Source organism: Fragaria vesca, linkage group LG7, assembly GCF_000184155.1.
Source record: "Fragaria vesca subsp. vesca linkage group LG7, FraVesHawaii_1.0, whole genome shotgun sequence".
In the NCBI taxonomy this organism is placed as follows: Eukaryota; Viridiplantae; Streptophyta; class Magnoliopsida; order Rosales; family Rosaceae; genus Fragaria; species Fragaria vesca.
Genome location: NC_020497.1, coordinates 23,268,356 through 23,286,121, shown reverse-complemented (window position 1 = coordinate 23,286,121; position 17,766 = coordinate 23,268,356). Strand labels below are relative to the sequence as shown.

Sequence of the window (17,766 nt, the reverse complement as noted above, 5' to 3'; positions counted from 1 at the left end):
TTGTATTATAGTAGTGTTATGGGACCAATTGGTTCAAGAAATGTCGAGCTAAAGTGTAACACAAGCCCTCGAATTGTGATGAACAAGAGGCCATGGAGTGTTCCCTAGCTCCTCACCCATGCGGCCATGCGCATTACTAATCTCTTATCCCTCTTATCTTTGTTCAATAATACAGTTTCTTTATTCATTCTCTCCAACTGTGCTTGGCTACCCATTGGATTTTGGCCTTTGGAGGGTGCTTAATTAATATCCAAAAGGGCTACTGTTGGAGTGGGATCTTAGCATTGCACACTGAGTCACTTAGGTCCCCATCAACAAGTATCTTGGAAGAAAAAAGGAGGAGCGAGCTAAACACCAAGTGTTTAGGTGCTTATGACAATGACCAGCTTTGAATTTCTGCTTGTAAAATGGGTCCAAGAACAGTCCAGTTACTCATGGTGCGCCTCTTCTCCAAATCAGACTCGGCCACCCCATGCTTAAGTGGTTCTAGACACGAATCACCATCAAAAACCAGCTTTTCCTTTTCCTTTCTCTCTTCTCCTTCCCGTTCACATTGAGGAGCCAACAATTATTTCTCTTTTACCATGACGTTTTGCTAATTATTACGTGCACAAATACATCGATCGGTTTCAAAGTAGATTTGGTGGACTACTTTTAAAATTGTGGCATAATTATAACTGTCTAAAACAACCATTTAAACGATTTTTACATTTACGATATGATCTAAGATTTTTTTTAGATGAAGGATATAGCTCCAACCATATATATATGTGCTTGTTGACCATTTAGTGGTATATACCAATCACTCGGTTTTGTGGATGATGTTATCAAATCCCATTAGGGCATTACAAATAAGACTTTGAATTAGTGCATATATGCATCCCACTTAGGTTAGTCTGACCATATCCAATTTAGTCCATGTCCTCCATCATTTGTTTTTGGGTGGTTTGCGTGACAAGCGTACGTGCTAGAAAAGCCAGCATGCCTTAGCCACACCTTGGAATTAGATTATTAGTCCGCATGATGCAACACACATGATATCGATCATCCATTTCTATATTCACTGATATCTACTTTCCAGTTTCTAGCTGCTTAAGGTTTGTTTTGACTCCCCATATTGAGTAGCTTGTGTGTACTTGCTAAGTTGCTATCATCATCAACCTCTTCTAGGATCTTCTAGCTGGTATTTGATGATCTCAATCCTTGACATGAAAGTCCTCTTGGCACTACAAAGACTAGATAAGAACGATTATCATGAAGCTATTTCTGTCCCAAGAACTTCAAGTGGTTCGCATGTTTTGGTTACTTTCATATAGAAAATCCGATTACATGCTAAACAAGAAGATCCTAGCTACAAGTACTGTAACGCATTTGAGTATTCGTAGCTAGCTAGCTATAAGTAAAAAGGCAAATCATCCATCTCCTTTAGTTTAAAATACAGAAATGATCGAAGTCAATGGATGGAGCAATTCAAAACTACAAAGTGCATGTATATAACTATACATTATGATCATGAATTATATTTTCATGTTGTCGGTAGAGAATCTAAGATCTTCATTGAGGTTTGAAGAATCTGGATCAATGATATTTTGTTGGTTCATAGCATTTGTAAGAAGAAGACATTGCTGTAGAGGTTGGTCAGTCAAAACCTGGATCCAATCCTCTTTACGCAATCTAATCTCTTTCTGATCAATCATAATCTTAGGAATACACACAACATCGATCAATAATGTTTGATTTGGACTAAATTATACTCCAACTAATTGTTTATATCTTAGTGTTCTAACTTAGAAATACGATATATAGAGATTAGCAAACCCTAGCTAGCTGTTTGAGTACGTATAGTACGATGTTCAGCAAATCTAAATTTCACCAATTGGCCATTCACGTTCTGCCAAGTGGCAACCGTTCATCCTGCCATTGCCGCCATGCAAATTATAAACCCTAGAATATATAGACTGGTCTGGAAGTTGGGGGATTCCTTTCCCAACAATTCTTGGAAAGCTAGCTAGTTACCGATTGCCGATCTTAACTTTCACCGCTGCAAATCCCGTTGCCTGTGGATTTTAGCAACGAAGTAGAACGACAAAAGATAATATGCTTAAATATTGGTACAAATAAATATGGCCGTAATCACTCAAAGTACTAACCAGTATATACACGTTCTCCAAACTCCAATGTCAGATTTATCATCTTAAAACCCTAAACTGCAAACGATAAGAATAGAAAGATTGAACGGAGATTGCGTTTCGATATCTTGAGCTTGATCTAGGATATGTATAATACAATAGATCAATTCGATCATTATTCGATAGAGAAATTAACTGATGAATATATTAGAAATAGATATGTTCGTAATGGTAATACCCCAATACATCGGCTCTATGCCTTACTTAGAAACTACGAATTTTTCTTTTTAACAACATATACTAGAAGATTTAGTCTCCATGATCTTATTTGATGCAAGGAAAAGAAGTTAGAAAAAGAAACAGCATGCATGCGATGTCAACTCTTGTTCTACATTTCTGCAACTAGTCGAAACCAATTGAAAAGGAGAATGAATTCCTGAGCAGCTAGCTAGCACAACTTGATAGACTTGGGTTGCTGTCCTTATAATTTTCTATATGACAGGAACAAGAAGTAAATAATTTAAATTATATACCAGTGCATGCAGTAGTACTTAATTGAATGTGTTGGGAGAGAAAGGGAGGGATGCGCTTTAATCAAGACATGGGGATGTAAGATAGGGTGAGAGTTGCCTATTCATTTTCCGACAAGTAAACACAAGAAATCGTGTTTGTTCTTCCATTGCCAGGCAAAAGCTTAACCCAATTTGCCAAAAGCTAGTAAAAAAAGTGACCAACCTTTCCTTCAGACCTTTGAACATATGCGCGCAGATGAATAATATGAATAGCCCTTCTTCCTCCTCTCGCATTCTTCCTTTCAATATTGAATCCACCAACCCAATAAGCTAGGCAACGATTAAGGAGTACCACACTTCCCGCTAACCATGTGAAGTGGAATGAGTAACTCAGTGGGGGAAAACTTTTGTAGCTAATATTCCCATTAGGGATTTGTCCGTCTCCCACCTCCACCCAAATACTTCATTGTATATGTCTTTCTAGCTAGCTACTATATACCCATTATTGGATTAGCTAACGTTCATGATGCAACTGCAGCATCTCCACCACATGTATTTATACCTCTAGCTCCAGCTTCCAAGTCAACCCTGGCTTTTCATATATATGATGGAATATATCACTAGGTTTATAGATGAACTTGAATCATAAGTCGAAGAACTATTTTAAGTAACGCATGCCAAGCTAGCTGATCGATCGTTATAATGGAGACTCTATATATATACATAACTAGGAGGAAGAATATCACTAGCATGATGAAAGTAAGGTTTAGCATTTTGGAATAAGTATTTTGTAGACCGAATGTAGTGATATGATAATGACTATACCGTCTCCGAAGCACACATGTTTTGGGTCAATCTCGATTCGGTTAAACTCTTAAGTTCACATTACAGTAATTCTAATTCTCTGTCATATAATTAACCATCAACACTCATATTATTGATGGCAAGTTAAGCAAAAATTTGTTACATTTGACGAACATTATTACGATTTGTATTATGAGAAGGCAGAAATAGAGACATACGAAATTGCAACATGCATTTTTCCTGTTCTTGAACAGAAGCTTTTGCTCTTGTTAAGTACCTTTCCTCCTTCGGTAAAGTACTTTACACCAAAACAAACTAATCACCTTACGAGAAAAATTTCAGTTCATCTCCCATAAACAATCAAACCGAAAGACCAAAACAATGGGGTGGCCCTCCGGCCCCCTCGTCCATTTTTTTTCAAAACAAACAGCTAGCATCTAAGAAAAAAGTGTTTGTTAGCATCCAAACACACCACAAATTTAGCTTGAGATCCAATCAATCAAATTAAAACTCAGTGTTTGAGTCTCCAACCAGAGAAGACAAACCACTCTATAGCTTTCCCAAAATCCTCACGCGCCGCCGCTGCATCTGGGTCAGATATTTCCACTAGAAAACACTATCTTCGAGTCTGACTACTCTCTCTCTCTCTCTCTCTCTCTCTCTCTCTCTCTCTCTCTCTCTCTACTACTCTCTCTCTGACTACTCTCTCTCTCTCTCTCTCTCTCTCTCTCTCTCTCTCTCTCTCAGTTTCTTATTCGACCTATATGTAAAGCTCACAACATCCCACGAGCTAGAATTACATATTCACATCTCCATCTTCACCTTCTCCCTCCATTATTCCCCTATCCTCGATCTGTCTCTCTGCAGCTCACCACACTTCAATTATATCCCTCTCTTCTCTCTAACACCACTCACTCATCACGTACTGCTCTCTCTTCTATCTTCAATCTTCCTCCACATGGCACTCGAAACCCTTCTCCTTAGGGTTAAGTCCGCCATCTCCCACAGCTTCGATGCAGTACGTCACACATCCTCAACGCCCGCAAAGCCCTCCCGTAAATCAACAAACGTCGGCGTTTTGGCTTTCGAGATCGCAGGCCTTATGTCGAAGCTCCTCCACCTCTGGCAGTCCTTATCAGACAAGAACATGATCCGTCTCCACAACGAGTCCATAAACCTCGAAGGAGTCCGCAAGATCGTCTCAAACGACGACGCTTTCCTTCTCAGTCTCGCCTGCGCTGAGCTCGTCGAGAACATTAGGTTTCTGGCCAAGTCCGTCGCTAGAATCAGCCACAAATGCAACGACGCCAATCTCAGAAGCTTTGAACGTTTGTTCAACGACTTCGCCAACTCGGGAAGAGACCCTTACAACTATGTCATCGGATCGAAAGAGATGGAAGCAAAGAACAACAAGAAGCTCGACAGGTACGTCAACCTAACCGCGCAGCTGTACAGAGAAATGGACGAGCTCAACTCACTGGAAAGTTCATTGAGGAAGGCTTTGAGAAGCGAAGAGTACGACGCGTCCCTGAGCAAAGAGCAAAAGGTGTTGGATCTTCAGCAGAAGATAGTGTGGCAGAGACAGGAGATAAAGTATCTAAAAGACAGGTCTCTCTGGAACCGAAGCTTCGAGACTGTGACATGGATTCTGGCCAGGTCTATTTTCACTATTCTTGCAAGGACAAAGGTGGTGTTCGGCATAGGACAACCTTCTTATTTGCCTCGTAGCCTCTCAGCCTCGGCCACTGTCCACCCTTCTGATCAAGGTACGGCGTGTCCTTTCGTTTCGGGCCCATTGGTACGGAGCACAAAGCCACTAGGAGATTTTGATCAAGAGAGTAGTACTATTGTTAAAGATGATTATTCTTCCGGTAACGGATTCTTTGAGTCCAACTCAAAGCTCCTAAAGCCGCCGCCAAGTACTCTAGGCGCGGCCGCTTTAGCGCTTCACTATGCGAATTTGATCATAGTGATGGAGAAGATGATCAAGTTTCCTCAAATGGTGGGGGTTGATGCTAGGGATGATCTATATACGATGTTGCCGAGTAGTGTACGGTCGGCGTTACGAGCTCGGTTGAGAGGAGTCGGGTTCTCGGCGAGTGATCCGGTGCTAGCCGGAGAGTGGAGGGAGGCGTTGGGGAGGATCCTAGGGTGGTTGTCACCGCTGGCGCATAATATGATAAAGTGGCAAAGTGAGAGGAGCTTTGAGCAACAAAACATGGTGCCCAAAACAAATGTGATGCTTTTGCAGACTTTGTTTTTTGCAAACAAGGACAAGACGGAAGCAGCCATAACCGAGTTGCTAGTGGGATTGAACTATATTTGCAGGTTTGAGAGGGAGATGACAGCGAAGGCATTGTTTGAGTGCAACAATTCCATTAATGGGTTGATAAATCTGCAGAGTTCTAGCGACAATTAGGGTGATAAACTTTTTCTTTTTAGAGCGTTTTACATTTTGGATTTCAGTTTTGATTTCTGAAATTTTATCATATTGTTGATTTTGAATTTGAACTGCGTTTCAGATCATTGAGATTTGAGAGGGTTTGTCTTGTATCCGACCCTTTTCTGTAAATCATAAATAAATAGATATAAATGTAAATGATTTGCTTCTTGAGAAATTTGCCAAGAGAAAGATGCAGGGACTTCTATTATAATGCATGCATGATCCTCTGCCCATAAAGAATTAGTCCAAATCTTTTTAGATAATCAGTTGCTTGCTTTGTAGCATTTGTTTGTTTGGTTACAAGCAGTTTAATGAGAATCTTGTAATACTATTCTATAGTTCTATTATTATCATGGATATAGTATAAGTTCTTTTTCAATTAAATTTGCAAACAGTTTATTATAATCAGGTGGGTACGTATTATAACCAGCATATATGTACATTAGAACAGAATGATCTGGTTAGTATAATAGATGACACATATATAAGAAAATAATGCTCTAATCGGTCTAGCTGATCATTATGATTGGATTAGTTTATCTTTCATAGTGTTCATAATTTGAATAAACTAGAATGATCGATCTGCCATATCAGCTCTATGTTCTTCATTAGATTTTCTATTTTTCGATAAAAGTAGAGATAGACGTACTAGCTAGCCTTTCACTAATTTCCGGCTGTTAGTGTTACATTTATATATCTGGCTAGCTCTTGAAAATGCCAATGGACACTTCAAGTACTCAGGAAATGAGAATCAGCTTAACAATCATTTAGATTCCCACTTAAAACACCAGATTAGTTTATTGCTAGAAAGAAAAACATCAGAATAATCTAGCCTAGCCTTAATCTTAGCTTTATTGTGGACATTCTATACTTTCTTCATTACTTTTAATCACAAAAAGCACAATACATCAACAAACTAAAATTTCGTTCTTATGTTTTAGGCCCATTAAAAACCATAGAGTATGTTTTTTCCATACAAAAAATAATAGTAAAACCATAGAATATGTTGATGCAACTGATCAATCATGTAAATCCAGGCCAGAAGGTCCTTCATGATCACCTGAGCATCTACAAACTAACCACTCGCATGTGAACATGTGAGAAGCTGATCAGCCTGAGTCCCTCGCCTTTCGGCCAGGCCTGTATAGTCATGCCAGTATGCCACTGCTAAAAACCAAAGAGATAGACGAAAACAAACAAGACTATCGTCAGGATTATAAACATATATATAACAAGTCTTTTGTTCCTGTCCAGTATATTATTCCGGCCACTTGTTTTATTTTATAGCTTCAACAGAACACATACGATAAAACTGATCAGAAGTAAAATGTTGGGACACATGAAAAGTAAAATTTGGGTTCCGAAATGATAAAATCTGTGATCTATACCAGCTTTTTGTTTGTTTGTTTGATAAGAAGTAGGATAACATGTTATTCAATTCAAGTCTGGTTATTCAAATTTTCATTTAGAAGGTATTTGTTTTGTCAAGAATATAACTAGTCCAATTGAATTGAGCAAAACTAAAAAAATAAATAAACGAATTACAACAAAAATCTTCGAACTTAGGTATAAGTATAACATTGGACAAAGAATTTATCGATGCCAGAGATCGATCTTTTTTCTATAACAAATTTGATTATCTAGACCCTATTCTCTAACTTGTCAGCAACGCAAACTGGGTTCTGCTGGGCCAAAACCTCTTTTCCAGTCTCCTTGAAATTCACACTACATGAGTGCTCTTCAGGAAGCCTATGCTTGTCACAAAACACTCCCCCACAGCGGCATTTTCCCGACATCACTTGCACCAGTGTAAGCTTCTTCTTGCAGCTCTCATTCTGGCAACAGTTCCTTTTCTTTGTCACACCAGATGGCTGATCATCACTAGTCGACGACGGCGACTCGTTAGCAGATACAGATTCGACGTCTAGGGTTTTCTCCACCGGAGCCACCGCGCTTGGCGCTGCAATAAACTTGGCAAGAAGCTCTTCTTCTTTCTGATAATCACGGTAGCACTTGGAACACATACTGTTGGTTGCAAAATTTCCATAGAAACCGCATCCCCTTGCACAGCGTGGAGGACAGTTGTTGTTGCTTGGCGACTCCATACTTAACTTCGTTCGTAACTTTCAAGAGCGCTTACAAAATTTGATGGAGACTTGACGTGGGGGGTGTGTGATTTATATAGGCGAGAGGGTGGTTTGCAGATGTTAGATTTGGATAAGGATTGCATTCATTATCTTATAAGGATTGGGTTTTCACTCATAGTCCAATAAGGATTAGGAATGCCAAAATTACAACACTGGAGAAATTTCTAGAATTCTTTTGAATACTCTTTATACTGGGCTAGGCCTGTCACGTGGATACTTGGGACTGTTTGTGTTAATGAAAACAAAGCCCAAAGCCCTAAATTGGCCTCTTCACCCACGACAACCAAAACCACAAATATGCCTTGTTCAAGTCGACCACATTGCCAAAAAAAAAAAAAAAAGAAATTCGACCACATTGCATTGTAAACTTGTTATCCCTTCAATAAGAGAACAACCATTGAGAGTTATAGGCTGCGAAGAGAAACATGGTCCGGGCATCTATATATGCACAATTCATGAAGAAAGGCATGAGTGTCAAGTGTGTCTGAAATTATACAAAATTAAAATGCATACAAGTATTGAATTGTCAATTTAGAACGCGATAACAAAAATATAAATAACACGAGTATTCTTTTTGCTTGATAGCTTCCAGTGACAATGATACTATCAACACTGTTCTAATTTGTACATATTGGTTTTCACATCTATAATTTTCGATGACCAACACATCCCACCGAGGCAAGTCAAGCAACATGTGAATAATAAGAGAGCATATTGTCACGGGCTTATCTTTTCCTTAAAGCTCTCGTGCGGCCTTAGCTTCTCCTTGCGCTAAGTCAGCCTAACTAGCACACAACACTTGGCTAGAACTCGAAAGAGTTTAAGAAGGGAAACTTGTATTGATTGTATGAAAGCTTTACAATGCTTGAATGCTTGCTTGCTTGATTCCCCAAATGAGGGGTGGTGCCTCCTATTTATAGGCAACCATGCCCCTTGGGAAAATTCTAGAGAACTCTACATATTTACAAGCCTAGATGGTTCTAGATACAACTTGGATACACTTGGAGACTTCTAGATACGTCTTGATACTCCGATACTCCGTATCCTTCTAGAGCCTTCCGTATCCTTCCTTGATACTTGTAGAGTATCCTAGAACATTCTGGATACGTCTACAATGCTCCCTTCCAAGAAGTATCCAATGAGGCTCCGGACCCTTCTAGACCAAGGCCAAAACTTGCAGGGTGTGACAATATACCATAGTCTTTCTCTATATACTTTGTACACACCGAAGCAAAGAAATTATAAACAAAACAATTTGAGTTTTTCTTAAAAAGAAGTAGGGCTGACATTGGTAGATATACCGACTTTATTTACCAATACCATGTACCAACCAACTTATGATTGGTAGACAAAATCCTCTACCAACACCAACCTCCGAAGTTGGTATACCGACTTAGTTGGTACGGTTGGTAATAGGCATCTACCAGGTTTAGATTGTGGCCCAAAAACTGAAGTGATAAATATAATTTTTGCACAAATATAATGCAATGATAGCTTTGGTTTGGTGGCATGTAATCATATTTTCCATCAAAGCAGTCATGATTTCGAAACATACCTCTTGCCAAAATTTAAACATTTTATATTTTAATTATATTTATATCTATAAGATGTTATAAATATAAAACAATATATATATTATAATAATGGCGTTTTGTGCTTTAGTGGTTGGGAGTGAGAGTTGTTTGGAAGAGGTTTAAAGTTTGAGTCTCACCTATATATGCAACGGATTCTTAATATTTTGTATTATTATATATGTAGGACGTTATACATATAAAATATGCATATACCATAATGAAAGCTTATTGTGAAAATTGTTTGTAAGAGGTTAGATGTTCAATTCTTGTTTTCTATATAAATATGGGTGTATTTTTGTATAAATACACATATATGGTTGGTACGGAATACTAATGGTATGAAAATCTCAATACCAAGTATCAACCATATTACTAAAACTAGTCAGTAAGACAGTGACCAAGTCTTTGGTATACCAACTAGGTCGGTTTCTACAGGGCCAAAATTGCCAGCCCTAAACAGAAGTACTAGATCACCAAGAAACTCGAGTATCAGACGTAATATGAAACACTCAAACTTCAAATTTCTCTCTATTAGTTTGTTAAAGACGATATCAAGACCAGGCGGACCTCAACAAGCAAGAAATAAGCTTTCATGTGTCTACCAATGATTAAGGGAGCTGAAATTCACTCCCAAAAATACAATCCACACTCCCTTTGAATTTTATAATAATTTTTCATCTCAACTATGTTCTTACTTCCAAAAATGCCCTTTGAAATAATATTTTCTCTCGACCTCAACTCCCACCTTTCCTCCGACTCCGACGCCAACCCCACCTCCGTCCCTCACCGCACGATCGACGAAATTCTCGACGACTCCACGTCAGTGTCCCCCTCCTCCTCCCCGCGCAGTAGCTCCGCCTTATCTGAGTTCCTCGTGTCCGATCCCAGATTGCCCCAAAGCGACGTCGTCTTCGTCGCCAGCGTGAAAACCGAGGCCGCGGGAAGGTCGAGTCAGTTGGAGGAGAAGGAGGTCCGGCCGGGTTTGAATTTGTACAGCCGAGCCAGGTCCGATGATTTCCCTGACGATTATGTCGGGAGAATTTCGAGGCCGTCGCTTCCAGGTCGACGCCGACGCCTCACGCCGCCACGATCAAGTCGAGGAGGAACACCAGGAGTGGAAGCTTCCAGAAGGTTTTGGAGGCTGTGGTGGGTTGGTGGTGGCGGAATTAGGTGAGAGATCTGAGGGAGGGTCCAAATTTAACGAGGATAGCAATGCGGTTGGTTCCGAAACGAGGGCGATGAGTTCGAATGAAGTAGAGGAGGATTTTGGTGGTGAATTAGGGAGGAGAGATGAGGTTTTGGAGGGGGAGAGGGAGGTAGATGAAGTGAGTTTTGGCAATGCTGGTGCGTTAGAGGTCAGTATTGTTAGTATATTAGTGTTGATGAGAATTCAAAGAATTTTAGATGAAAATGATGAAAAAGTTGAGGTTGCGGTGGAATCGTCACCGAAATTAGATGAGGATAGTCCTTCTGGGAGACGTAGTGATATTAAGAATGAGCGTACTAGTGAGGATCAGCAGCATTTTGTTGGTAATGATGAAGTTGGTGTTAATGCTAATGAATGGTAAAGATGGCGAAGATCATTTTGATGATGATGCATTGGGGAACTTCAATCACTCAGCTTGTGGAGGAGAGAATCGACTCGATTCAATCAAGCAACTGGAGAGCAGGAGGAGGGTAGTTCTGGGTTGCAAATGATAATTGGATAAGTTTCTGGCTTGAATTGTTATTTGATTTTAGGATCAATTTCTTACAATTATAATTAGCAGGGTATCGAAGTTGTTGTAAAATTCTTGTGATTTACATGCAGAATCATAAATCCAGATCTTTCCAACCGTTATATGAATTGTTCAATGAATACCAAAGAAGAGATTTGGTGGTTATCGGAGAAGCAAAAGAGAGAAAAGACGGAAGAAAAAAAAACTTGAGGGCATTTGAGGAAGTACAATAGAGTTGCAAAAGAAATATTATTAAAAAATTGAAAGGGAGTGTGGATTGTATTTTTGGGAATGTGAATTTCAGCTCCATGATTAAATCCATTTCTCAACTACAAGTTTTGTTGTATTGCTTCTATTTGGACATTCTTGCACTATAGCTTCAATCCTACAGGTTAGCTCATTCTTCTTCCTCGTAGATTAGATCTGAAAGCATGAATGTCATTAATGGCCTAAATGTGTCTCATTTCAGTGAGGTTTTGCAAGTTTTGTCACTTTTACCGCAGCTCTCATTCTGGCAACAGTTCTTTTTATTTGTCACACCAGATGGCTGATCATCACTAGTTGTACTAGTCGACGACGACTTGTTAGCAGATACAGAGTCGACGTCTAGGGTTTTGTCCACCGGAGCCACCGCGCTCGGCGCTGCAATAAACTTGGCAAGAAGCTCTTCTTCTTTCTGATAATCACGGTAGCACTTGGAACACATACTGTTGGTTGCAAAACTTCCATAGAAACCGCATCCCCTTGCACAGAGTCGAGGACAGTTGTTGTTGCTTGGCGACTCCATACTTAACTTCGTTCGTAACTTTCAAGAGTGCTTACAAAATTTGATGGAGACTTGATGTGGGGTGTGTGTAATTTATATAGGCGAGAGGGTGGTTTGCAGATGTTAAATTTGGATAAGGATTGTATTCATTATCTTATATGGATTGGGTTTTCACTCATAGTTCTATAAGGATTAGGAATGCCAAAATTTCAAAACTCGAGAAATTTCTAGAATTCTTTTGAATACTCTTTATACTGGGCTAGGCCTGTCACGTGGATATTTGGGACTGTTTGTGTTAATGAAAACAAAGCCCAAAGCCCTAAATTGGCCTCTTCACCCACGACAACCAAAACCACAAACATGCCTTGTTCAAGTCGACCAGATCGCATTCAATGCATTGTAAACTTGTTATCCCTTCAAGAGAACAACCATCGAGTTATAGGCTGTGAAGAGACACATAGTCCGGGCATATATATGCACAACTCATGAAGAAAGGCAGGAGTGTCAAGTGTGTCTGAAATTATACAAAATTAAAAATTGAATTGTCAATTTAAAACGTGATAACAAAAATAGAAATATAATTATATAAATAGCACGAGTATTCTTTCTACTTAATAGCTTTTAGTGACAATGATATTATCAACACTGTTCTAATGCTTAATACCATTTGGTCTAGTAGCATAAGTCTTTTCTTATAAATAAGATATCGTGAGTTCGACTCACAGTATTGTAACACATTATTATGCATTTGATAAAAAGAAATATAAAAAAAAAACTGTTCTAATTTGTACATATTGGTTTTCACATTTATAATTTTCGATGACCAACACATCCCACCGAGGCAAGTCAGGCAACATGTGAATAATAAGAGAGCATATACCATAGTCTTTCTCTATATACTTTGTACACACATACCGAAGTAAAGAAATTATAAACAAAACAATTTGAGTTTTACTTAAAAACAATCTGAGTTCATGCTGCTCATTCATTTCTTAATAATGTTGCTGCTGTAACAAGAGTCAGGAGAGTCTCCTGCTCTAGTACTTAATCTTTTTATTTTTCTGTTTAAGCCTTTTTTGGCCTCGTTTGTAACCAAAAAGAAGAAGAAGAAAGAAAAAGTACTAGGTAGATCACCAAGCAACTGGAGTATCAGACATGATGAAACACTCAAACTTCAAATTTCTCTCTGTTAGTTTGTTAAAGACAATATCAAGACCAGGCGGACCTCAACAAGCAAGAAATAAGCTTCCTGTTTCTACCAATGATTAAATACATTTCTCAACTACAAGTTTCGCTGTATTGCTTCTATTCGGACATTCTTGTACTAAAGCTTCAATCCTACAGGTTAGCTCATTCTTCTTCCTCATAGATTAGTTCCGGAAAGCATGAATATCATTAATGGCCTAAATGTGTCTCATTTTAATGACGTTTTGCAAGTTTTGTCACAATTACCGGAACTCCGGAAGTAATAGTATTGGCCTAGCAACTAGTTTCGGGTTAACCTACACTCATTTATTCAAGTATGTAACCAACAACATTGGCGTCCAAGAGGTTCGGGTCGAAATTCTCTTCGTGGTTGCCTTTTCTCAATGCAGTAGTCTGTTTGGAAACAGGTCTCACAATTCCAAGTCTCTAATGAACGCAGGCATGACTCTCTTTTTCTGGTTTTTGGGAATGTCCAGACGATACAAGCTTCATTATTGTTAGTTGTCAAAACTAGAAGTAAGATGAGACCAGCAAAACGAAGGTCACCCGATGTACGTTAAGCCAACCAAGTCATATAATTATGGATGTGATCGAACATTCGAACGTCTAGTTCTGCATAAGCTTGAAGCGGTTGATGAATGAAGATCAAGTTTGTATATCATGCTATCCACAATGCCATGAATAAATTGCATGACAGACTAACAATGTGCTTGCGAATCGCAAGCATGTTACACCTGACCAGACAACTTTTATACTTGATGAATTAGAGGAAAGAAAACAACTGCCATTTTATTATTCAGTGGTTTTTAATAAATTTCAACAATTTCAGAACAAACTAAGTCTCTCTCGGTTTTATGAATATACATGTCTCAGTGTGCTTATGTCTATATTGATTACGAGATATTGGCAAAAACTAAAATAAGTTCGTTCCACATTAGAAGGATGTGCATGCATTCGATTTCATAGGATTAAACACAACTCTCCTGGAATTGTGGAGGCGATTGAGTTTTTTCAGTCCTAATCCTATCTGCCAAATTTACAATTGAAAAGTTTTAGAAGATTATTTGAAAATCTATATCAAAATCAAAATCATGATTCGGTGTTCTCGTTATGAACTATAAAAATACATGCAAGTTGTAACAGATTTATAACATTCATACATGAGATGGAGTTGCTCTTGTTTGACTGCTTTGACAAATACAACCCATTGATATATTGGTTGTAAAACTTGAATCAACTCTAACTCGGTAGCAAATCTAGTGAACAAATCCACAAGAACTAATGGGAGTTAGTAGTTTGTCTCTTAGTTGCTGTGAAGGACTCTAATTGTTGACGCAGGATTTCACCTTAAATATGAAACTACAAAATTGCAGGAGCGAGGAAGAGCAGGTATGCCTAATCGTTTGGCGACAGTTGTTACAGTCAGCACAAAAAATATTAGTTGAAGTTTCTAATCCACCCATATATTCACAATATAAATTAAACACTGCAAAACCAAATAGAGGAGCAAGTTATGGCAACCTTCAACAAGAAGCAGGTAAGGGAACCACCTTCGGTACCATTTCTTTGGGAAGAAAGGCCAGGAATCCCTAAAAAAGACTGGAAACCGACGGTTTCTTCAAACAATGTAGCTCCAATCCCTCCGGTCAAGCTCATTGCCTCGGTGCCATTCATATGGGAAGAAAAGCCAGGAACTCCACTGCCATATTTCATGGAATCTTCATCAGAATCGGCAACGACTGAACCCATGATGCTCATCACTTACCCATCACCTCCAATATGCTCACAGCACAATGATCATGGAGGAGAAGAATACAGCGATGCCAGTAATGGAAATGATGATGGGGAAGATGAAATACAAAGTGTGTTCAAACTGGACATGCAAGCATTCGATTTTGAAACAGATGATTCATTTAGCTCGGCTCCTTCTCTGCTAGCAAACTGCCTTGTTTCATCATTGGCGATTTCCACTGCTGTTCCGGCGCCAGAAGATGAGAGTGATCAGACAGAGACAGACACACCTTCTTCACCATTGTCAGAAGCAGGCAGCAGTACAAGCAGTTATGCAACTGGAACTTCGAGCCTAGTCGGTGGTGCTTTTTTGGAATGCCTTTTTCCACTGCTTCCTGCCAAAGCTGGATTTCTTGAAAAGGTTGGCCATTCAGACAACCGCACTCTTACTCCACAAGCATCTAAGACTAAATACTTCGATCGTGAAACTAATGGTAGTGTCATTCTGAGGCCAAGAACACTGGGAGAGCTGATACTGATGAGCCGAAAGTGTAGTTACAGGAGGAAAGCTGTTCAAATGGGGAAACAGAATCTATCAAAGGTAAAGTCCATCCTTGCATCTACTTTCACCTTCTTTGTTTCCTCAACATATATGAGTTGCCAAGCTACTACAGTATTATATGAATTGCAGATAGGATTTCATAAACACCAGTATATTTGCCTAAATGAACCAATGCAGGAACTCATGATGAAGAATGCTTTCGGATGCTGCATCTTCGGAACTGGCAGCAAGATGATAGAAGGATTGCATAGCAAGAGGAAGAACTTACTTAGACTTCTGATGTGAAGAAATATTGCTGCTTAAAGATTAACCAAACTTGCATTCACAGTCACCCTGTATTCAGTCCGTATGTTTGCAATTTTCACTTTTGGCTTGAGGAAAAAGATGGATTCAACTCATTCAAGAACTAAGCCCACTATGTACTAAATTTCAGTTATGTGAATACATAAACAGAGCTATGCTCGAATGTCTATTTAACTTCAACATCAAATCTCTATGTATCCATCCACAGCATCCACCTCTTGAGACTATATCAACTAAGCAACACCATAAACAATCGAGGAACAGACCCAAAAAATTTCAACTGGAAAATTTAATTGTTTCAGTAACTTTCCGGATTCGGTCTATAACTACTGGAACGTCCTCAGGCATCAAGCTGGTAAAACAACATCTGAACCATCCTGGTTCTATGCAGTGGCAGGCTGACCCAGGAGTCACGTTAATCTTTGCAATGTCCAGCAGGTTATCCCATAATTCAAGCTCCCCTTTCTCACCATAGGAAGGAATTAACCCACTCATATCGGCCCAACAGTATAGACCAGCACTGCTCTTTGCACACTTGATTCCTAGTCGTTGCAAACCATCCACAAATAAATCGTACATATGTTGTATCCTCTTTTTGTTGATGTCTAGGTATTCCTGAATGAATCCAGTATCCAAAAGCATCGAAATAACAAGGTGCTGCGTCGGAGCAGAAATGGGAGAAAATCTTGTTAATTTTTTAGCAGCAGCCAAAACACTCTCATTATAAGAATATATAACCCCAATCCTAAAGCCCGGAATAGACAGGTCTTTTGATAACCCATATATTATGTGAACTCTATTCTTCTCAAAATCTTCTGTCTCAACAATTTCTGCCATGCTCACAAACTCCTCACTTCCATGCATAGACCCAGCAAATATCTCATCAGATATAATATGGATGTTCTTCTCTTGGGCAAAGTCTAAGAGACTGCACAGCGTTTGCCTTGAAATTAAATTGCCAACAGGATTTGATGGGTTAGAAATAAGAATTCCCTGTACTTTCACCCCTCGTTTTCTAGCCTGACTGTATGCTTGTTCAAGAACGGTTATATTTAGAGTGAAGTTGTCAGTGCTGCGACAGTGAACGGGAATAAGCTCCACCCCTGTTCGCCATTTCACATCCCTGTCAAAACTGCACATCGGTTCGCAAAATTAACTACCATACAACTATACAAGATTTTTCCATTCAGTAGAAACACTAGTGTGATCAGCATGAAGTTCAACTGGGAGAAAAAACAAATCTTACCCCGGATAATACGGCGTAGGAACAAGAAATGCATTTCCATGGTCGGCTAAGCAGAAACTCAATATCTCAACCGCTGGGGTTGCACCAGCCGTTAACACTATTTGCGACGGATCAAATGGCACTGATCTTCGCATCACCTGAGACATAAAATTCGCCATAGCCTACAACCACCATAACAATCGACCCCATTAGAAACTACAGACAAGCAACAACTCTCCCGAAATACAACAATCATCTCTGAAGTTTTCCAAGCCACTAAACTCAACAAAAATCTCGTCAAATAATCAACTATTGTTACTTACAATTACCAAGTAAGTCACAGGTTACACTCTCAACACAATGTAGCATCAAAACATTACAAATTATCAAACGAACCAAGCAATGTTTCACAAATTTGTCAAAACTAAGCATTGATCGTACCACTTTCAGCTCAGTAAACCCATGAGCCGGCTGGTAAGCCGCAATGCGGGCAATGCTCATATCGCCACCGTCCGTTCCCAATATCGAATCCGTCCAATTCTCCGATACCCATTTCTCAATCAAATCAAAACACAGCTACAATCACACACACACACAAAATTACATTTAGTACAAAAATAACCAATTTATCTAAAGCCTCATACTT

At 39.2% G+C, this 17,766-nt stretch overlaps 5 protein-coding genes across 5 annotated transcripts in view; 2 read left to right on the top strand and 3 right to left on the bottom strand.

The window, feature by feature from the left end:
• Positions 1-4,357: 4,357 nt before the first annotated feature.
• LOC101315096 lies at positions 4,358-6,060 on the top strand. Its single transcript, XM_004308110.1, has 2 exons — positions 4,358-5,211; positions 5,269-6,060. Exons 1-2 carry the CDS (start codon positions 4,404-4,406, stop codon positions 5,862-5,864), a joined length of 1,404 nt encoding a protein of 467 aa, XP_004308158.1. The 5' UTR covers positions 4,358-4,403; the 3' UTR covers positions 5,865-6,060.
• Positions 6,061-7,528: 1,468 nt separating this feature from the next.
• Positions 7,529-7,993, bottom strand: LOC101310950 (zinc finger A20 and AN1 domain-containing stress-associated protein 9-like). Its single transcript, XM_004309218.1, has one exon. It carries the CDS (start codon positions 7,991-7,993, stop codon positions 7,529-7,531), a length of 465 nt encoding a protein of 154 aa, XP_004309266.1.
• A 3,794-nt stretch (positions 7,994-11,787) lies between these two features.
• Positions 11,788-12,114, bottom strand: LOC101310658 (AN1-type zinc finger protein 6-like). Its single transcript, XM_004309217.1, has one exon. It carries the CDS (start codon positions 12,112-12,114, stop codon positions 11,788-11,790), a length of 327 nt encoding a protein of 108 aa, XP_004309265.1.
• A 2,692-nt stretch (positions 12,115-14,806) lies between these two features.
• LOC101314801 lies at positions 14,807-16,140 on the top strand. The gene is made up of 2 exons (XM_004308109.1): positions 14,807-15,631; positions 15,770-16,140. Exons 1-2 carry the CDS (start codon positions 14,813-14,815, stop codon positions 15,875-15,877), a joined length of 927 nt encoding a protein of 308 aa, XP_004308157.1. The 5' UTR covers positions 14,807-14,812; the 3' UTR covers positions 15,878-16,140.
• Positions 15,177-17,766, bottom strand: part of LOC101310366 (probable aminotransferase ACS12-like) — a 3,233-nt gene continuing 643 nt past the window's right edge. The window contains exons 2-4 of the mRNA XM_004309216.1: positions 17,562-17,696; positions 17,142-17,302; positions 15,177-17,027 (exon numbers count right to left, since the gene is read on the bottom strand). Coding sequence (XP_004309264.1) covers positions 16,172-17,027; positions 17,142-17,302; positions 17,562-17,696 — 1,152 coding nt within the window. The 3' untranslated portion in view covers positions 15,177-16,171. The remainder of the gene's footprint in view (positions 17,028-17,141; positions 17,303-17,561; positions 17,697-17,766) is intronic.

What these genes read in the sequence shown, in the direction of transcription:
- LOC101314801 (XM_004308109.1), top strand. Translation starts at nt 14,813, where the DNA reads ATGGCAACCTTCAACAAGAAGCAGGTAAGGGAACCACCTTCGGTACCA. An exon ending in GGAAACAGAATCTATCAAAG is followed by an intron (nt 15,632 to 15,769) that starts GTAAAGTCCATC and finishes GAACCAATGCAG; the next exon opens with GAACTCATGATGAAGAATGC.
- LOC101310658 (XM_004309217.1), bottom strand. Translation starts at nt 12,114, where the DNA reads ATGGAGTCGCCAAGCAACAACAACTGTCCTCGACTCTGTGCAAGGGGA.
- LOC101310950 (XM_004309218.1), bottom strand. Translation starts at nt 7,993, where the DNA reads ATGGAGTCGCCAAGCAACAACAACTGTCCTCCACGCTGTGCAAGGGGA.
- LOC101315096 (XM_004308110.1), top strand. Translation starts at nt 4,404, where the DNA reads ATGGCACTCGAAACCCTTCTCCTTAGGGTTAAGTCCGCCATCTCCCAC. An exon ending in TGTCCACCCTTCTGATCAAG is followed by an intron (nt 5,212 to 5,268) that starts GTACGGCGTGTC and finishes AGCCACTAGGAG; the next exon opens with ATTTTGATCAAGAGAGTAGT.